Genomic DNA, 13,228 nt, shown 5'->3' with positions numbered 1-13,228 from the left:
TGTAGCTAGGCATAGTTAGCATAATACAGATGACTGTCGTTGTTGCTGTTTTTAGAAGAAGCAGTATGTCTGACTGGCTGGCATCTGTTTCTCTCTTTGTCATAACATGCTGGAGACCGTTCAATTTTCAAAATGTAGGTAGCCCTCAGTTAAGAATTACTTGATAAGTTTAAAATCATGGCCTATAATGTAAAGTGGTCTGAGGGACAATTTTCAAATTTAGCTAAGTTCAGGAATTAATTTTCTAGAACTAACCAGCTACAGTGAATTTTTCTCTTACCTCATTCGGCATGATAGACACGTGACCCTTACAAAAGAAGAATTTATTTTTATGGATTAGTAATTCTTTCTAACAGGTACATCGAAAAATCAGAGAAGATTCAGATATGGCACAAGATTCTCTTCAGTGCCTTGCCCAGTTAGCTTCTCTTCATGGACCCATATTCCCCGATGAAGGATCACAAGTCGATTATCTAGCACACTTCATTGAGGGATTACTGAATACTATCAATGGGTAGGTATACTTGCCCTTTATAACTGAAAAAGAACCTTCACTTTTTTTCTTTGTTTAACATTAGAGGAGAAAAAGAAACTAGTGATTTTTTTTCCCTGCTTATATTCTGAAATATAGTTATATGGGTAATTTGAAATTAATACACAGAGACACACCTTTAAAAATGAATGGATGATAATATTTGCATGTTTGGAAATGAGTTCTTGGGACTTTTCTTCTACCACTTAATAATACTCATTACTTGATTTGTAGAATTGAAATAGAAGATTCAGAAGCTGTGGGAATCTCCAGCATTATCAGCAACCTGATAACTGTGTTCCCTCGAAATGTTTTAACTGCCATTCCAAATGAACTTTTCTCGTCCTTTGTTAACTGCCTCACACACCTCACTTGTTCTTTCGGGCGAAGTGCTGCATTGGAAGAAGTGGTAAGTGCCTATTCTAAAATAAATTGTGTCCGTTTTTTACAAGGAAATTTGCTATGCCTTTGCAGCATTTGTCATGACAAATAAGGAAGTGCTAGCTATTGCTAAGATTACATTTTTTTACATGTGCAAACTATTTGTAATCTGTTTTTAGAAACATTATTTTTAAATCTTGTGGATTAAAATCACTTTAGTAGATTAAAGTTATTGTTAAGATTTTAATTTTGAGATAATTAAATTGGAATGAAGTGTCTGTATTAAGAATTATGTTGTAAACCCATTTTAACAAAATTTTAAGTTTAAAAATTGCTAGTATGGTAATTTAATATTTTTTGAGGATTAAAAAATTTTGGACTTATCTGGAATTTTGGACTTATCTGGAAATTATAGAAATATAATTTGGTTCAAATAATTATAATCATGCTGGTTTTAACTAGGCTGTCCTCTTTCATTTTTTTGATGCTATGGTTTAATAGTATATTAGAATTTAGTTTTCTTTAAGATCAATAGCAGTACTAAAGATGTTTTTTGGTGGACGTTTTCGAATGTATATTTTCCAAATATAAAATTTAATTTAATAGATTAAAATTCCTTGACAACACAGCTGTGTTACTAAGAGTTACTGTGAATAACTACATTAATCATGGGAAATAATTGATTTTTTCCTCTGTAGTGGTTCTTAAATTGTTGGAACTAATTTTTCTTTTTGTGAATCAGAATGTGAGTTTTTTTGAAAGATCGTAATTAAAAAGAATATTTATAGTTACCTGTTTGAATTTTATGTTAAATCCCAACTGAGTTGTTTTGTTGGGGGTCTGGCAACATCTCTGTGAGTTTTTTTACCCCTTTAAGGGTGTTCAGAAGATAGAGAACTTGAGAATGTTTTATGTAGTTGGACGCTTTAGTGTTTTGATGAGTAAAGGAACCAGGTCAGGCAGATATCTGTGTGAAGGAAAAAAATGTAGTTGGTAGAAGAATAGAAGCATAAAGGCATCATATGTGAGATTTGAATTTCTCAGAGGGAATAATTATGTACTGAGCATGGAAATATGGGGAAATTTTAAGTATTTAACTTGATTCAAACCCTTTTCAAATTATCACAAATTCTGAATCATTCAGGTTTCATTTAACATGATTTCATTGTGCTTTTCCCCCCCCTTGGTTTGTTTGTTCTCTCTTCTAAACCAGGTGGATTAAACAGTATGTTGATCACATATTTAGAAACATAGCTATTTTTTAGTTTCTGTTTGTGGGTAAAGGAAGTTCCTAAACATTTTATAGAAGAATTGCTAGAAGATATATAACATTATTAGTTTGCAGATTTTAAGTTTAGAATTCATTTATTTTGACCAGGAGACTGACAACTTGGAAAATAATTTTCTGTCAAGTTGGATAGAGAAACTTTAGAATATGGAAAGCCTAGATACACTTTCAGAGTTGATGTATATTGTGCTTGTTTCACAAAAAGGTGTGCTATAGATACTATATACCTCATAGATTTCATTTAAGAAAAGTGTTATTTCTTTTCATTTGTTTTAATTAATTTAATTGATCTGTTTATGGTGTTAGAAAATGATTTTAAAAATAATTGGTTGCCAGAGCACAGGGGTGGCTCAGTTGGTTAAGTGATTGCCTTCCGCTCAGGTCATGATCCCCAGGTCGTGGTATTGAGCCCCACATCAGGCTCCCTGCTCAGTGGAGAGCCTGCTTCTCCCTCTCCCTCTGCTGCTCCCCCTGCTTGTGCTCTCTCTCTCCTGCACTCTGTCAAATAAATAAAATCCTACCAAAAAAAAAAAAAATTGGTTACCTGCCTCTGAAACTAATATACCATATGTTAATTAATTGGCTTTAAATAGAAAAAAAAATTGGTTACCTATTTAAAAAGGCAGAGGGGAAAGATTTGCCTAAAGCTTTGTATTACTCAGAGGCGAGATTTGGTGAAGTGGAGGGTTAAGAGGGAGGCCCCTCAGGATGAGTTGTCAGAGGACTAAACAAATCCTCCTGAATGTCATCTCAACCTCATGTGGTTTTCACTGTATCTTGAGTGTGCCAGGGGAGGGGAGCCTGGGGAATGTGCAGCTAATACCAAAGTACATGAACAAATCTAGCCAAACAAGAGTGGAAGTTCTAGGATTCAGGTCCCATCATCTTTTGTTTCCTTGGGTATCCAGTAATTGTAGTACTAGTACATAATACCTAGCTGTCAACCTCAGATGAAAAAATGTATTTTAAAAATGATCTTTTAAGTAAAAATAGAAAAATTGGGGCATATTAAAAAAAACTGCTTAGAGAGCCAGCATGATACAGAAAGATCATGAATGTTGGAAGGAGACAGTATTGTCATGAGCCAAGTAATTATAAACTGCAGAACCTTGAACAAATTGCTTTACCTTTTTTGAGCATGTTGATATAGTTAGGATAATAATTCCTTCTGTTGTTCTGTGGGGTGGATTAATTATATGGAAGTGCCTGAACACTAGGCACAATAAAATGTGGAATAATAATGTTAAAATTAACCTTTATAATAATAGCATTTATTGAGAGCCTGTGTTGTGTATATTGTCTTAGTTTTGTGCAAACTAATAGTTTTAATAGTACTTTTCTTCACAATTTTAATTTTGTGAAATATTTTGTTTTTCTTTAACAGCGAAGGAGGTTTTTATGCTCCAATAGGAAAATAGACTCAGCATATACACTTTTGTGTTACTGTGAGAATATTTTTTCAAAACTATATTTTATTTAGGAATACATACAGATTGTCTCCTTTTTAAGAAGTTTATGTTTCCAATGGTGATTATGTGGTTGTAGCAAGAAAAAAAAATCTACACGGGAAGAGAAATTTTTGATACTAATTATGTGCATTTCATGAAACGTGTCTTTGCTTAGTGACTAGCCTGTGTGTGAAGACAGTTATTTATGACTGCTCTTCAACTTGCAATGAACTGAAAGTCTGTACTGAAAAAGAATAATTCCAGTCGTCAGCCAAGTAGTTCTCTTGGCTGTCAAAATTTCCTGGTATTACTTGAGGCTTCCTGAAGCCAAGAATTTTTTCATTGCACCCCAGAAATCAGATACTGACTATTCCTGGACTAAAGAGGTGAGAATGACTGTAGAGATGGAACCATTGCCTTAAAAATTAATATTCTAACAAAATAATTGTTCCTATTATATCAGTTGTTTTATAAAGTGTTTATAATACTAGTATATCCATTTGAATCAATTCAGTGAAATTTGAAGAAGACTGCGACTTGAACTCTGTACTCTAGTTTGCTTCTTGGTTTCTTTTGTCAATAGAAAACTTTAAGTTCAGCTCCCAGTAGGTTCATCAGACAGGAGCCACGTAACTTGTTCAGTTAATTGAGCAGAGCAACCAAGCATGATGCTTAAACCTTGAAGTGTATGAAGTGTATTCATGTGTGTTTCAGAGTGGGTATGTAAAGGAGGTGGTGTTAGGTAAACTTTGTAAAGAAAAAACTTTAATTGTAGTACATCTGTAGCTAAACTCAAGACCATCAGGACAAGGTAGTTAAGAGAAAGATACTTGATGAAGTTGTTAGGAAGTTCATTATAGAATGTAACATGGTAAAGTAACATTGCAGTTTGTTGGGTGAATGAGTGAATGTGAAGTTCAGCATTCTTCATTCAGAATCCATTTTCTCTGGCTCAGTGGATAATTACGTTGTAGGGAGGAGATGTAGGGAAAAGGAAAGCATTGAAGTCAGACTACAAATTGAAGTTGAAAAGTGGGAAGCATAAATTTGAGACATTTCAGTGATAAGAGGGAAAACTACTAACTTGCTTCCTGGAATGGTGATATCCATACAATAATACACATTTGGTTGGCCTTGCCCCTTAACTCACAAGAGGATGGGACTGTTTGAGAAGCCATGCCAACCTCCCCACCCAGTGGTTCTGATGGCCAGAAAGAATAAATTGGTGATACTATAGAGAGCAAGACAGCTGTCCAGCTTCATTATGTGCATTCATTTCATCTGCTTGAAAGAGTTAAAAAAAAAGAATTAGCCGATGTGCATGAGTATTTTTTAAACCTTGCACGTTTTAAATATACTTCTTTTTAATACTAACAGTTTTACCTCTCTTAGGGTATTTGGAAGAAAATTGGCTATTACACCTTAAATAAAGATTCTTATTAAAACAAGTCTTTAAAAAATAATTACACTGTTTTATTTAATCCTGGTTGGATCATAATTTTATGAATGCAGTGTTTTCCTGACTTGTATCTGAATCACCTCCAATTTTCTCAATTTGTTGTGCTAATCCTAGCACAGAACCAGTGTTTATGTTTTACAGAATTCTTGCACTTGAGGTGGGGTATAGTTGGTTGAGAATAAAGCTTACCTATTGTCATAACTGTTGTTCCATATAGTATCCTTTGTATTGTTTAAAACAGTGTTATTAGCACTAGAAGCATAACCAGATCTAATGTGCTGGGGGTTTAAAAATGAACACTAGAGTGAGGTAGAAAAAAGGGATTGCCCTTCTACCCTTGTAAGCCAGGCAAGTCCCCGAGATGTTGGCGCATGAGGATATTGCTGACTTAATTCAATTCCATAAATATTTATTGACACCTACCATGTGCCAGGCATGGTGCTTGATGTATATACATTACTTAGCACTAAGAATTTGAAAATTCATGTGCATTTCTAAAAGGAAGAAACTATTTTAAGGAATTTGTAATGTTTAAGTACTCTGAAAATTGCAGCTCAGACTCTTGGTGTTTTTATGGGGGCAGATTTTTTCCCCCCCTGTGATCTATCTATAGGATTCTTCTAACAGCTGCAATACTTGTCCACTCAATCAATTTCTCTTGGGGTCTTTTAGAAGCCAGGAATACTGTCAGCTGCATAGGTATGCTGAAGTTAAATTAATTCTATGCCTTTAGGGCCAGCTAGAAGAAAAAAAATAAGAGAACGAATTAATTCCTTTTGCATTTAACATTCAGAGGCTTCTGAAGTTTTAAGTAGAGTTCATGAAGTTATATTTGTGACATTTCTGTGATTTTTATCTGTATTGTTGTATTTGCCTTAAATAATGCTACACCAGGAAAAGAATCTAAATTCTTCCAACAGATGAATAACAGCATAAACTAGTAATAGTTCTTTGAGTCTTTAATCTTTAATTTTTCCTTTCTTATTAGTGTTTTACACTGTGCACTACATCATATATTATTTGATCTGTCGTTGGATTTGGGGGTTGTCCCCGTGCCTATAAATTTTAAACTTACTGTGAAATATTTCATTCATCCAAAGTAAAAAATTTCATATGTATATGTGTATATGTATATATGTTATAAAAATAATAAAATGAGTAACTGTATACCAACCTCCAGATTAAGAAATAGTATATGGATAGAACTCTTTTTTTTTTTTTATAGAACTTTTTTTATATCCTTACATTTACCTGGAGTTCCCCCCTCCCTTCTTTTATTGTAGGCACATTTTTGTCTCATCAGTTAATTCTTCCAAATGATTTTTTCATCATGTTTGCAAAGGAACACTGCTAGTGAACTTCTGGTCAGTGTTCTTGGCATTTTTTTCTCCAGCTTCTACAATCTCTGATTGTTTAATTTGTTTTCACTCCCAAGTCTGTGTAAAGAGTAATACAGTAACAGCAGCCTCAGGCCAGAAATATGGAACACAAAGTTAAACCAGGTCAAGGAATTTCGTAAAAAATATTCCTTAGAGGGGCGCCTGGGTGGCTCAGTGGGTTAAAGCCTCTGCCTTCGGCTCAGGTCATGATCCCAGGATCCTGGGATCGAGCCCTGCATCGGGCTCTCTGCTCAGCAGGGAGCCTGCTTCCTCCTCCTCTCTCTTCCTGCCTCTCTGCCTACTTGTGATCTCTGTCTGTCAAATAAATAAATAAAATATTTAAAAAAAATTCCTTAGAAATAAAATTTTCTGTGTGAGAATGAATTATCCATATCCATCTTCTTGCATTTTTTATGTCTGAATCATGTGCTTCTTTTGACTAACTCATGTAATTTATGTTTACATATGAAGAAGATACTGATGATCAGAGAATGAGCTTTTCAATTTCATGGACAATATTTGGAGTCTTCATGTTGGTTATTTGCTGTCCGTAGAAAAAAGATCTGTTGTAGTGGGATGGATCATACTAAATATCTGATAGTAACCATTGTCCTGTTAGGATTACGTTTGGAGTTGTTTACAGCATAACAATCAAATTTAGAACTACTCTAGCACGAGATGTATTTTTTTTTAAAGATTTTATTTATTTATTTGACAGGCAGAGATCACTAGTAGGCAGAGAGGCAGGTAGAGAGAGAGAGAGAGAGGAGGAAGCAGGCCTCCTGCTGAGCAGAGAGCCTGATGCGGGGCTCAATCCCAGGACCCTGGGATCATGACCTGAGCCGAAGGCAGAGGCTTTAACCCACTGAGCCACCCAGGTGTCCCACGAGATGTATTTTCAATGCAAGAGTTATCTTATGTACTTTTATAGTATCTCATATTAGGTATATACACACACACATACTTTATTATTTAGGACAATTTTAGATTCATAGCAAAATTGAATGAAAAAATCAGAGTTCCTATATCCCCCCCTGTACCTACAAATGCAAACAGCCTCCCCTACCATCAACATCTCCCACCAGTGTGGTAAACATTTGTTACAATCAATGAACCAGGACTGACACATCCTTATCCCTCAAAGTCCATAGTTTACATTAGAATTCACTCTTGGTGTTATATGTTCTGTGGATTTTGACTAATGTGCAGTGATATGTATTCACCATTATGGTATCATACAGGATAGCTTCAGGGCCTTAAAAATCTTTTTTGCTCTACCTCTTTCCCCTATCGCTGGCAACCACTGATCTTTTTACTATCTCCATAGTTTTGGGGTTTTTAAAAAATACTTTATTTTATTTTTTTAAAGGTTTCATTTATTTATTTGACAGAGAGAGGGCACAGACAGGGAGCAGCAGAAGGAGAGGGGGAAGCAGGGTCTCCGCTGAGCAAGAAACCTGACATGGGGCTGGATCCCAGGACCTTCAGATCATGGCCTGAGTCAAAGGCAGATGCATAACTGACTGAGCCATCTAGATGCCCCTAAAAACATTTTATTTATTTTACAGAGGGAGAGCACAAGCAGTAGGAGAAGTAGGCAGAGGGAGAAGGAGAAGCAAGCACCCACTGAGCAAGGAGCCTGACATGGGGCTCGATCCCAGAACTCTGGGATCATGAACTGAGTTGAAGGTGGCTTCTTAACCATCTGAGCCACCCAGGTGCCCCTACTATCTCCGTAGTTTTTGCCTTTCCCAGAATGTCATATAGTTGGAATCAAACAATACTGTTAGATTTTAATTCTGAAATTCAAAGTCAAGAAGGGGTAGCAGATTCACATATACATATTTATTTTAGAAAGCCTCCTTTGGCAGCATCTTCATAAATGAAATTAACCACTATTTTTTTTTTTATATTCACATAGACGTAAAAACAGATACTTTTCTATGGCTGAAGGGCTCTAGATTCACTCCTCTGTACACTTCTAAGTTAATTATGAGCGTTGAAATGTAAGTGCTGTTATCATAGTTTGATTACCTTCTCCACCCTCCATTCCCAAATGGAGTAAAGTGGGGTCAAGTAGTCTCATAAGCTCTAAGCCCCTCTCCAAAGCCTTTCTGGCAGCAGGCCTGACAATACGTATGGCATGAGCACATAGTGTCTAGCTTGGACTCCTTCGTCATCTCTGTGCACGTGCTCTGGCTTGGCTGTTGGGTGTTGGCCAGTGTGGCCATGGAGCAGGGCCAAAGTATTATGAAAAAGCACTTGGTTAGGTTTCAGTTCTCCATGATTAGACTGAAAGGTTTAGTTGCCAATTGTCATCAACCAGATTTCTCACACTTTGCCTGAGGAGTTACTTATATTGGTATTCGGGAGGATCCAGAAGGCTGTGTAGAAGTTTTTAGTTCTTATTTTCTATCACCATCTAATGAATAGGGGCTCTTACAGTCTGTGATTTTCTGCTTTGTTTAGAGTCAGGATTATTGCTCTTTCAATAATAAAAAAGCTTATAAGGCTTTTACATTTTACTTCTACTTTTCTATATATGAATAATTAAATTATGATAACATTCATTATATATGTACTAAAGCACAACAAAGATAGTTTTAAGAAAATGTCCTGCTTCCTTTTGAGATACCAGAGGTCAGAGGATGCTATTCCGTAAGTTCCTCTTAAGATATGTTACCAGTCTGTTTGTTTTGGCAAGATAAACTGTTAAGACTTAACAAATGATGTCTGCAAAGCACGTGCTCTGTTAAGTATATAAACAGGCCGCAGATGTTTCTTTGGGAAGAAACTATTTTATTCATCTCTGTATTCCAGTGCTTCGCTCTTAGCATTCAATATATTTTTTTTTTCCCCAGACTTCATCAAGGACTGTTTTTTTTTTTAATTTTTTTTTTATAAACATATGTATATATATATTTTTTTCCCCCCAGGGGTACAGGTCTGTGAATCTCCACGTTTACAAACTTCACAGCACTCACCATAGCACATACCCTACCCAATGTCCATAACCCCCCCTCCCAACTCCCCTCTGCCCAGCAACCCTCAGTTTGTTTTGTGAGATTAAGAGTCACTTATGGTTTGTCTCCCTCCCAATCCCAACTTGTTTCATTTACTCTTCTCCTACCACATTAACCCCCCATGTTGCATCTCCTCTCCCTCATATCAGGGAGATCATATGATAGTTGTCTTTCTCCGATTGACTTATTTCACTAAGCATGATACCCTCTAGTTCCATCCACGTTGTCGCAAATGGCAAGATTTCATTTCTTTTGATGGCTGCATAGTATTCCATTGTATATATATACCACCTCTTCTTTATCCATTCGTCTGTTGATGGACATCTAGGTTCTTTCCATAGTTTGGCTATTGTAGACATTGCTGCTATAAACATTCGGGTGCACGTGCCCCTTCGGATCACTACGTTTGTATCTTTAGGGTAAATACCCAGCAGTGCAATTGCTGGGTCATAGGGTAGTTCTATTTTCAACATTTTGAGGAACCTCCATGCTGTTTTCCAGAGTGGTTGCACCAGCTTGCATTCCCACCAACAGTGTAGGAGGGTTCCCCTTTCTCCGCATCCTCGCCAGCATCTGTCATTTCCGGACTTGTTAATTTTAGCCATTCTGACTGGTGTGAGGTGGTATCTCATTGTGGTTTTGATTTGTATTTCCCTGATGCCGAGTGATATGGAGCACTTTTTCATGTGTCTGTTGGCCATCTGGATGTCTTCTTTGCAGAAATGTCTGTTCATGTCTTCTGCCCATTTCTTGATTGGATTATTTGTTCTTTGGGGGTTGAGTTTGCTAAGTTCTTTATAGATTTTGGACACTAGCCCTTTATCTGATATGTCGTTTGCGAATATCTTCTCCCATTCTGTCAGTTGTCTTTTGGTTTTGTGAACTGTTTCCTTTGCTGTGCAAAAGCTTTTGATCTTGATAAAATCCCAATAGTTCATTTTTGCCCTTGCTTCCCTTGCCTTTGGCGATGTTCCTAAGAAGATGTTGCTGCAGCTGAGGTCAAAGAGGTTGCTGCCTGTGTTCTCCTCAAGGATGTTGATGGATTCCTTTCTCACATTGAGGTCCTTCATCCATTTTGAGTCTATTTTCGTGTGTGGTGTAAGGAAATGATCCAATTTCATTTTTCTGCATGTGGCTGTCCAATTTTCCCAACACCATTTATTGAAGAGGCTGTCTTTTTTCCATTGGACATCCTTTCCTGCTTTGTCGAAGATTAGTTGACCATAGAGTTGAGGGTCTATTTCTGGGCTCTCTATTCTGTTCCATTGATCTATGTGTCTGTTTTTGTGCCAGTACCATGCTGTCTTGATGATGACAGCTTTGTAATAGAGCTTGAAGTCCGGAATTGTGATGCCACCAACTCTGGCTTTCTTTTTCAATATTCCTTTGGCTATTCGCGGTCTTTTCTGGTTCCATATAAATTTTAGGATTATTTGTTCCATTTCTTTGAAAAAAATGGATGGTACTTTGATAGGAATTGCATTAAATGTGTAGATTGCTTTAGGTAGCATAGACATTTTCACAATATTTTTTCTTCCAATCCAGGAGCATGGAACATTTTTCCATTTCTTTGTGTCTTCCTCAATTTCTTTCATGAGTACTTTATAGTTTTCTGTGTATAGATTCTTAGTCTCTTTGGTTAGGTTTATTCCTAGGTATCTTATAGTTTTGGGTGCAATTGTAAATGGGATGGACTCCTTAAGTTCTCTTTCTTCTGTCTTGTTGTTGGTGTAGAGAAATGCGACTGATTTCTGTGCATTGATTTTATATCCTGACACATTACTGAATTCCTGTACAAGTTCTAGCAGTTTTGGAGTGGAGTCTTTTGGGTTTTCCACATATAGTATCATATCATCTGCGAAGAGTGATAGTTTGACTTCTTCTTTGCCGATTTGGATGCCTTTAATGTCTTTTTGTTGTCTGATTGCTGAGGCTAGGACTTCTAGTACTATGTTGAATAGCAGTGGTGATAACGGACATCCCTGCCGTGTTCCTGACCTTAGCGGAAAAGATTTCAGTTTTTCTCCATTGAGAATGATATTTGCGATGGGTTTTTCATAGATGGCTTTGATAATATTGAGGTATGTGCCCTCTATCCCTACACTTTGAAGAGTTTTGATCAGGAAGGGATGCTGTACTTTGTCAAATGCTTTTTCAGCATCTATGGAGAGTATCATATGGTTCCTGTTTTTTCTTTTATTAATGTGTTGTATCACATTGATTGATTTGCGGATGTTGAACCAACCTTGCAGCCCTGGAATAAATCCCACTTGGTCGTGGTGAATAATCCTTTTAATGTACTGTTGAATCCTATTGGCTAGTATTTTGGTGAGAATTTTTGCATCTGTGTTCATCAAGGATATTGGTCTGTAGTTCTCTTTTTTGATGGGATCCTTGTCTGGTTTTGGGATCAAGGTGATGCTGGCCTCATAAAATGAGTTTGGAAGTTTTCCTTCCATTTCTATTTTTTGGAACAGTCTCAGGAGAATAGGAATTAGTTCTTCTTTAAATGTTTGGTAGAATTCCCCCGGGAAGCCATCTGGCCCTGGGCTTTTGTTTGTTTGGAGATTTTTGATGACTGTTTCAATCTCCTTACTGGTTATGGGTCTGTTCAGGCTTTCTATTTCTTCCTGGTTCAGTTGTGGTAGTTTATATGTCTCTAGGAATGCATCCATTTCTTCCAGATTGTCAAATTTGTTGTCATAGAGTTGCTCATAATATGTTTTTATAATTGTCTGTATTTCTTTGGTGTTAGTTGTGATCTCTCCTCTTTCATTCATGATTTTATTTATATGAGTCCTTTCTCTTTTCTTTTTGATAAGTCTGGCCAGGGGCTTATCAATCTTATTAATTCTTTCAAAGAACCAGCTCCTAGTTTCGTTGATTTGTTCTATTGTTTTTTTGGTTTCTATTTCATTGATTTCTGCTCTGATCTTTATGATTTCTCTTCTCCTGCTGGGTTTAGGGTTTCTTTCTTGTTCTTTCTCCAGCTCCTTTAGGTGTAGGGTTAGGTTGTGTACCTGAGACCTTTCTTGTTTCTTGAGAAAGGCTTGTACCGCTATATATTTTCCTCTCAGGACTGCCTTTGTTGTGTCCCACAGATTTTGAACTGTTGTATTTTCATTATCATTTGTTTCCATGAATTTTTTCAATTCTTCTTTAATTTCCTGGTTGACCCATTCATACTTTAGAAGGATGCTGTTTAGTCGCCATGTATTTGGGTTCTTTCCAAATTTCCTCTTGCGATTGAGTTCTAGCTTCAGAGCATTGTGGTCTGAAAATATGCAGGGAATGATCCCAATTTTTTGATAACAGTTAAGACCTGATTTAGAACCAAGGATGTGATCTATTCTGGAGAATGTTCCATGTGCACTAGAGAAGAATGTGTATTCTGTTGCTTTGGGATGAAATGTTCTGAATATATCTGTGATGTCCATCTGGTCCAGTATGTCATTTAAGGCCTTTATTTCCTTGTTGATCTTTTGCTTGGATGATCTGTCCATTTCAGTGAGGGGAGTGTTAAAGTCCCCTATTATTATTGTATGATTGTTGATGTGTTTCTTTGATTTTGTTATTAATTGGTTTATATAGTTGGCTGCTCCCACGTTAGGGGCATAGATATTTACAATTGTTAGATCTTCTTGTTGGACAGATCCTTTGTGTATGATATAGTGTCCATCTTCATCTCTTATTATAGTCTTTGGTTTAAAATCTAAGT

At 36.5% G+C, this 13,228-nt stretch overlaps 1 protein-coding gene across 4 annotated transcripts in view; it reads left to right on the top strand.

The window, feature by feature from the left end:
* Window positions 1-13,228, top strand: part of XPO4 (exportin 4) — a 132,175-nt gene that overhangs the window by 76,059 nt on the left and 42,888 nt on the right. For all 4 annotated transcript variants that reach the window (XM_032838264.1, XM_032838267.1, XM_032838265.1 and 1 more), the window contains 2 exons: window positions 357-514; window positions 767-941. In XM_032838264.1, the coding sequence (XP_032694155.1) occupies window positions 357-514; window positions 767-941 (333 nt within the window). The remainder of the gene's footprint in view (window positions 1-356; window positions 515-766; window positions 942-13,228) is intronic.

Source organism: Lontra canadensis, unplaced genomic scaffold, assembly GCF_010015895.1.
Source record: "Lontra canadensis isolate GAN:19392208 unplaced genomic scaffold, GSC_riverotter_1.0 scaffold103, whole genome shotgun sequence".
Lineage (NCBI taxonomy): Eukaryota > Metazoa > Chordata > Mammalia > Carnivora > Mustelidae > Lontra > Lontra canadensis.
Note: the sequence above shows the minus strand (reverse complement) of the source record. Positions and strands in the feature narration are given on the sequence as shown.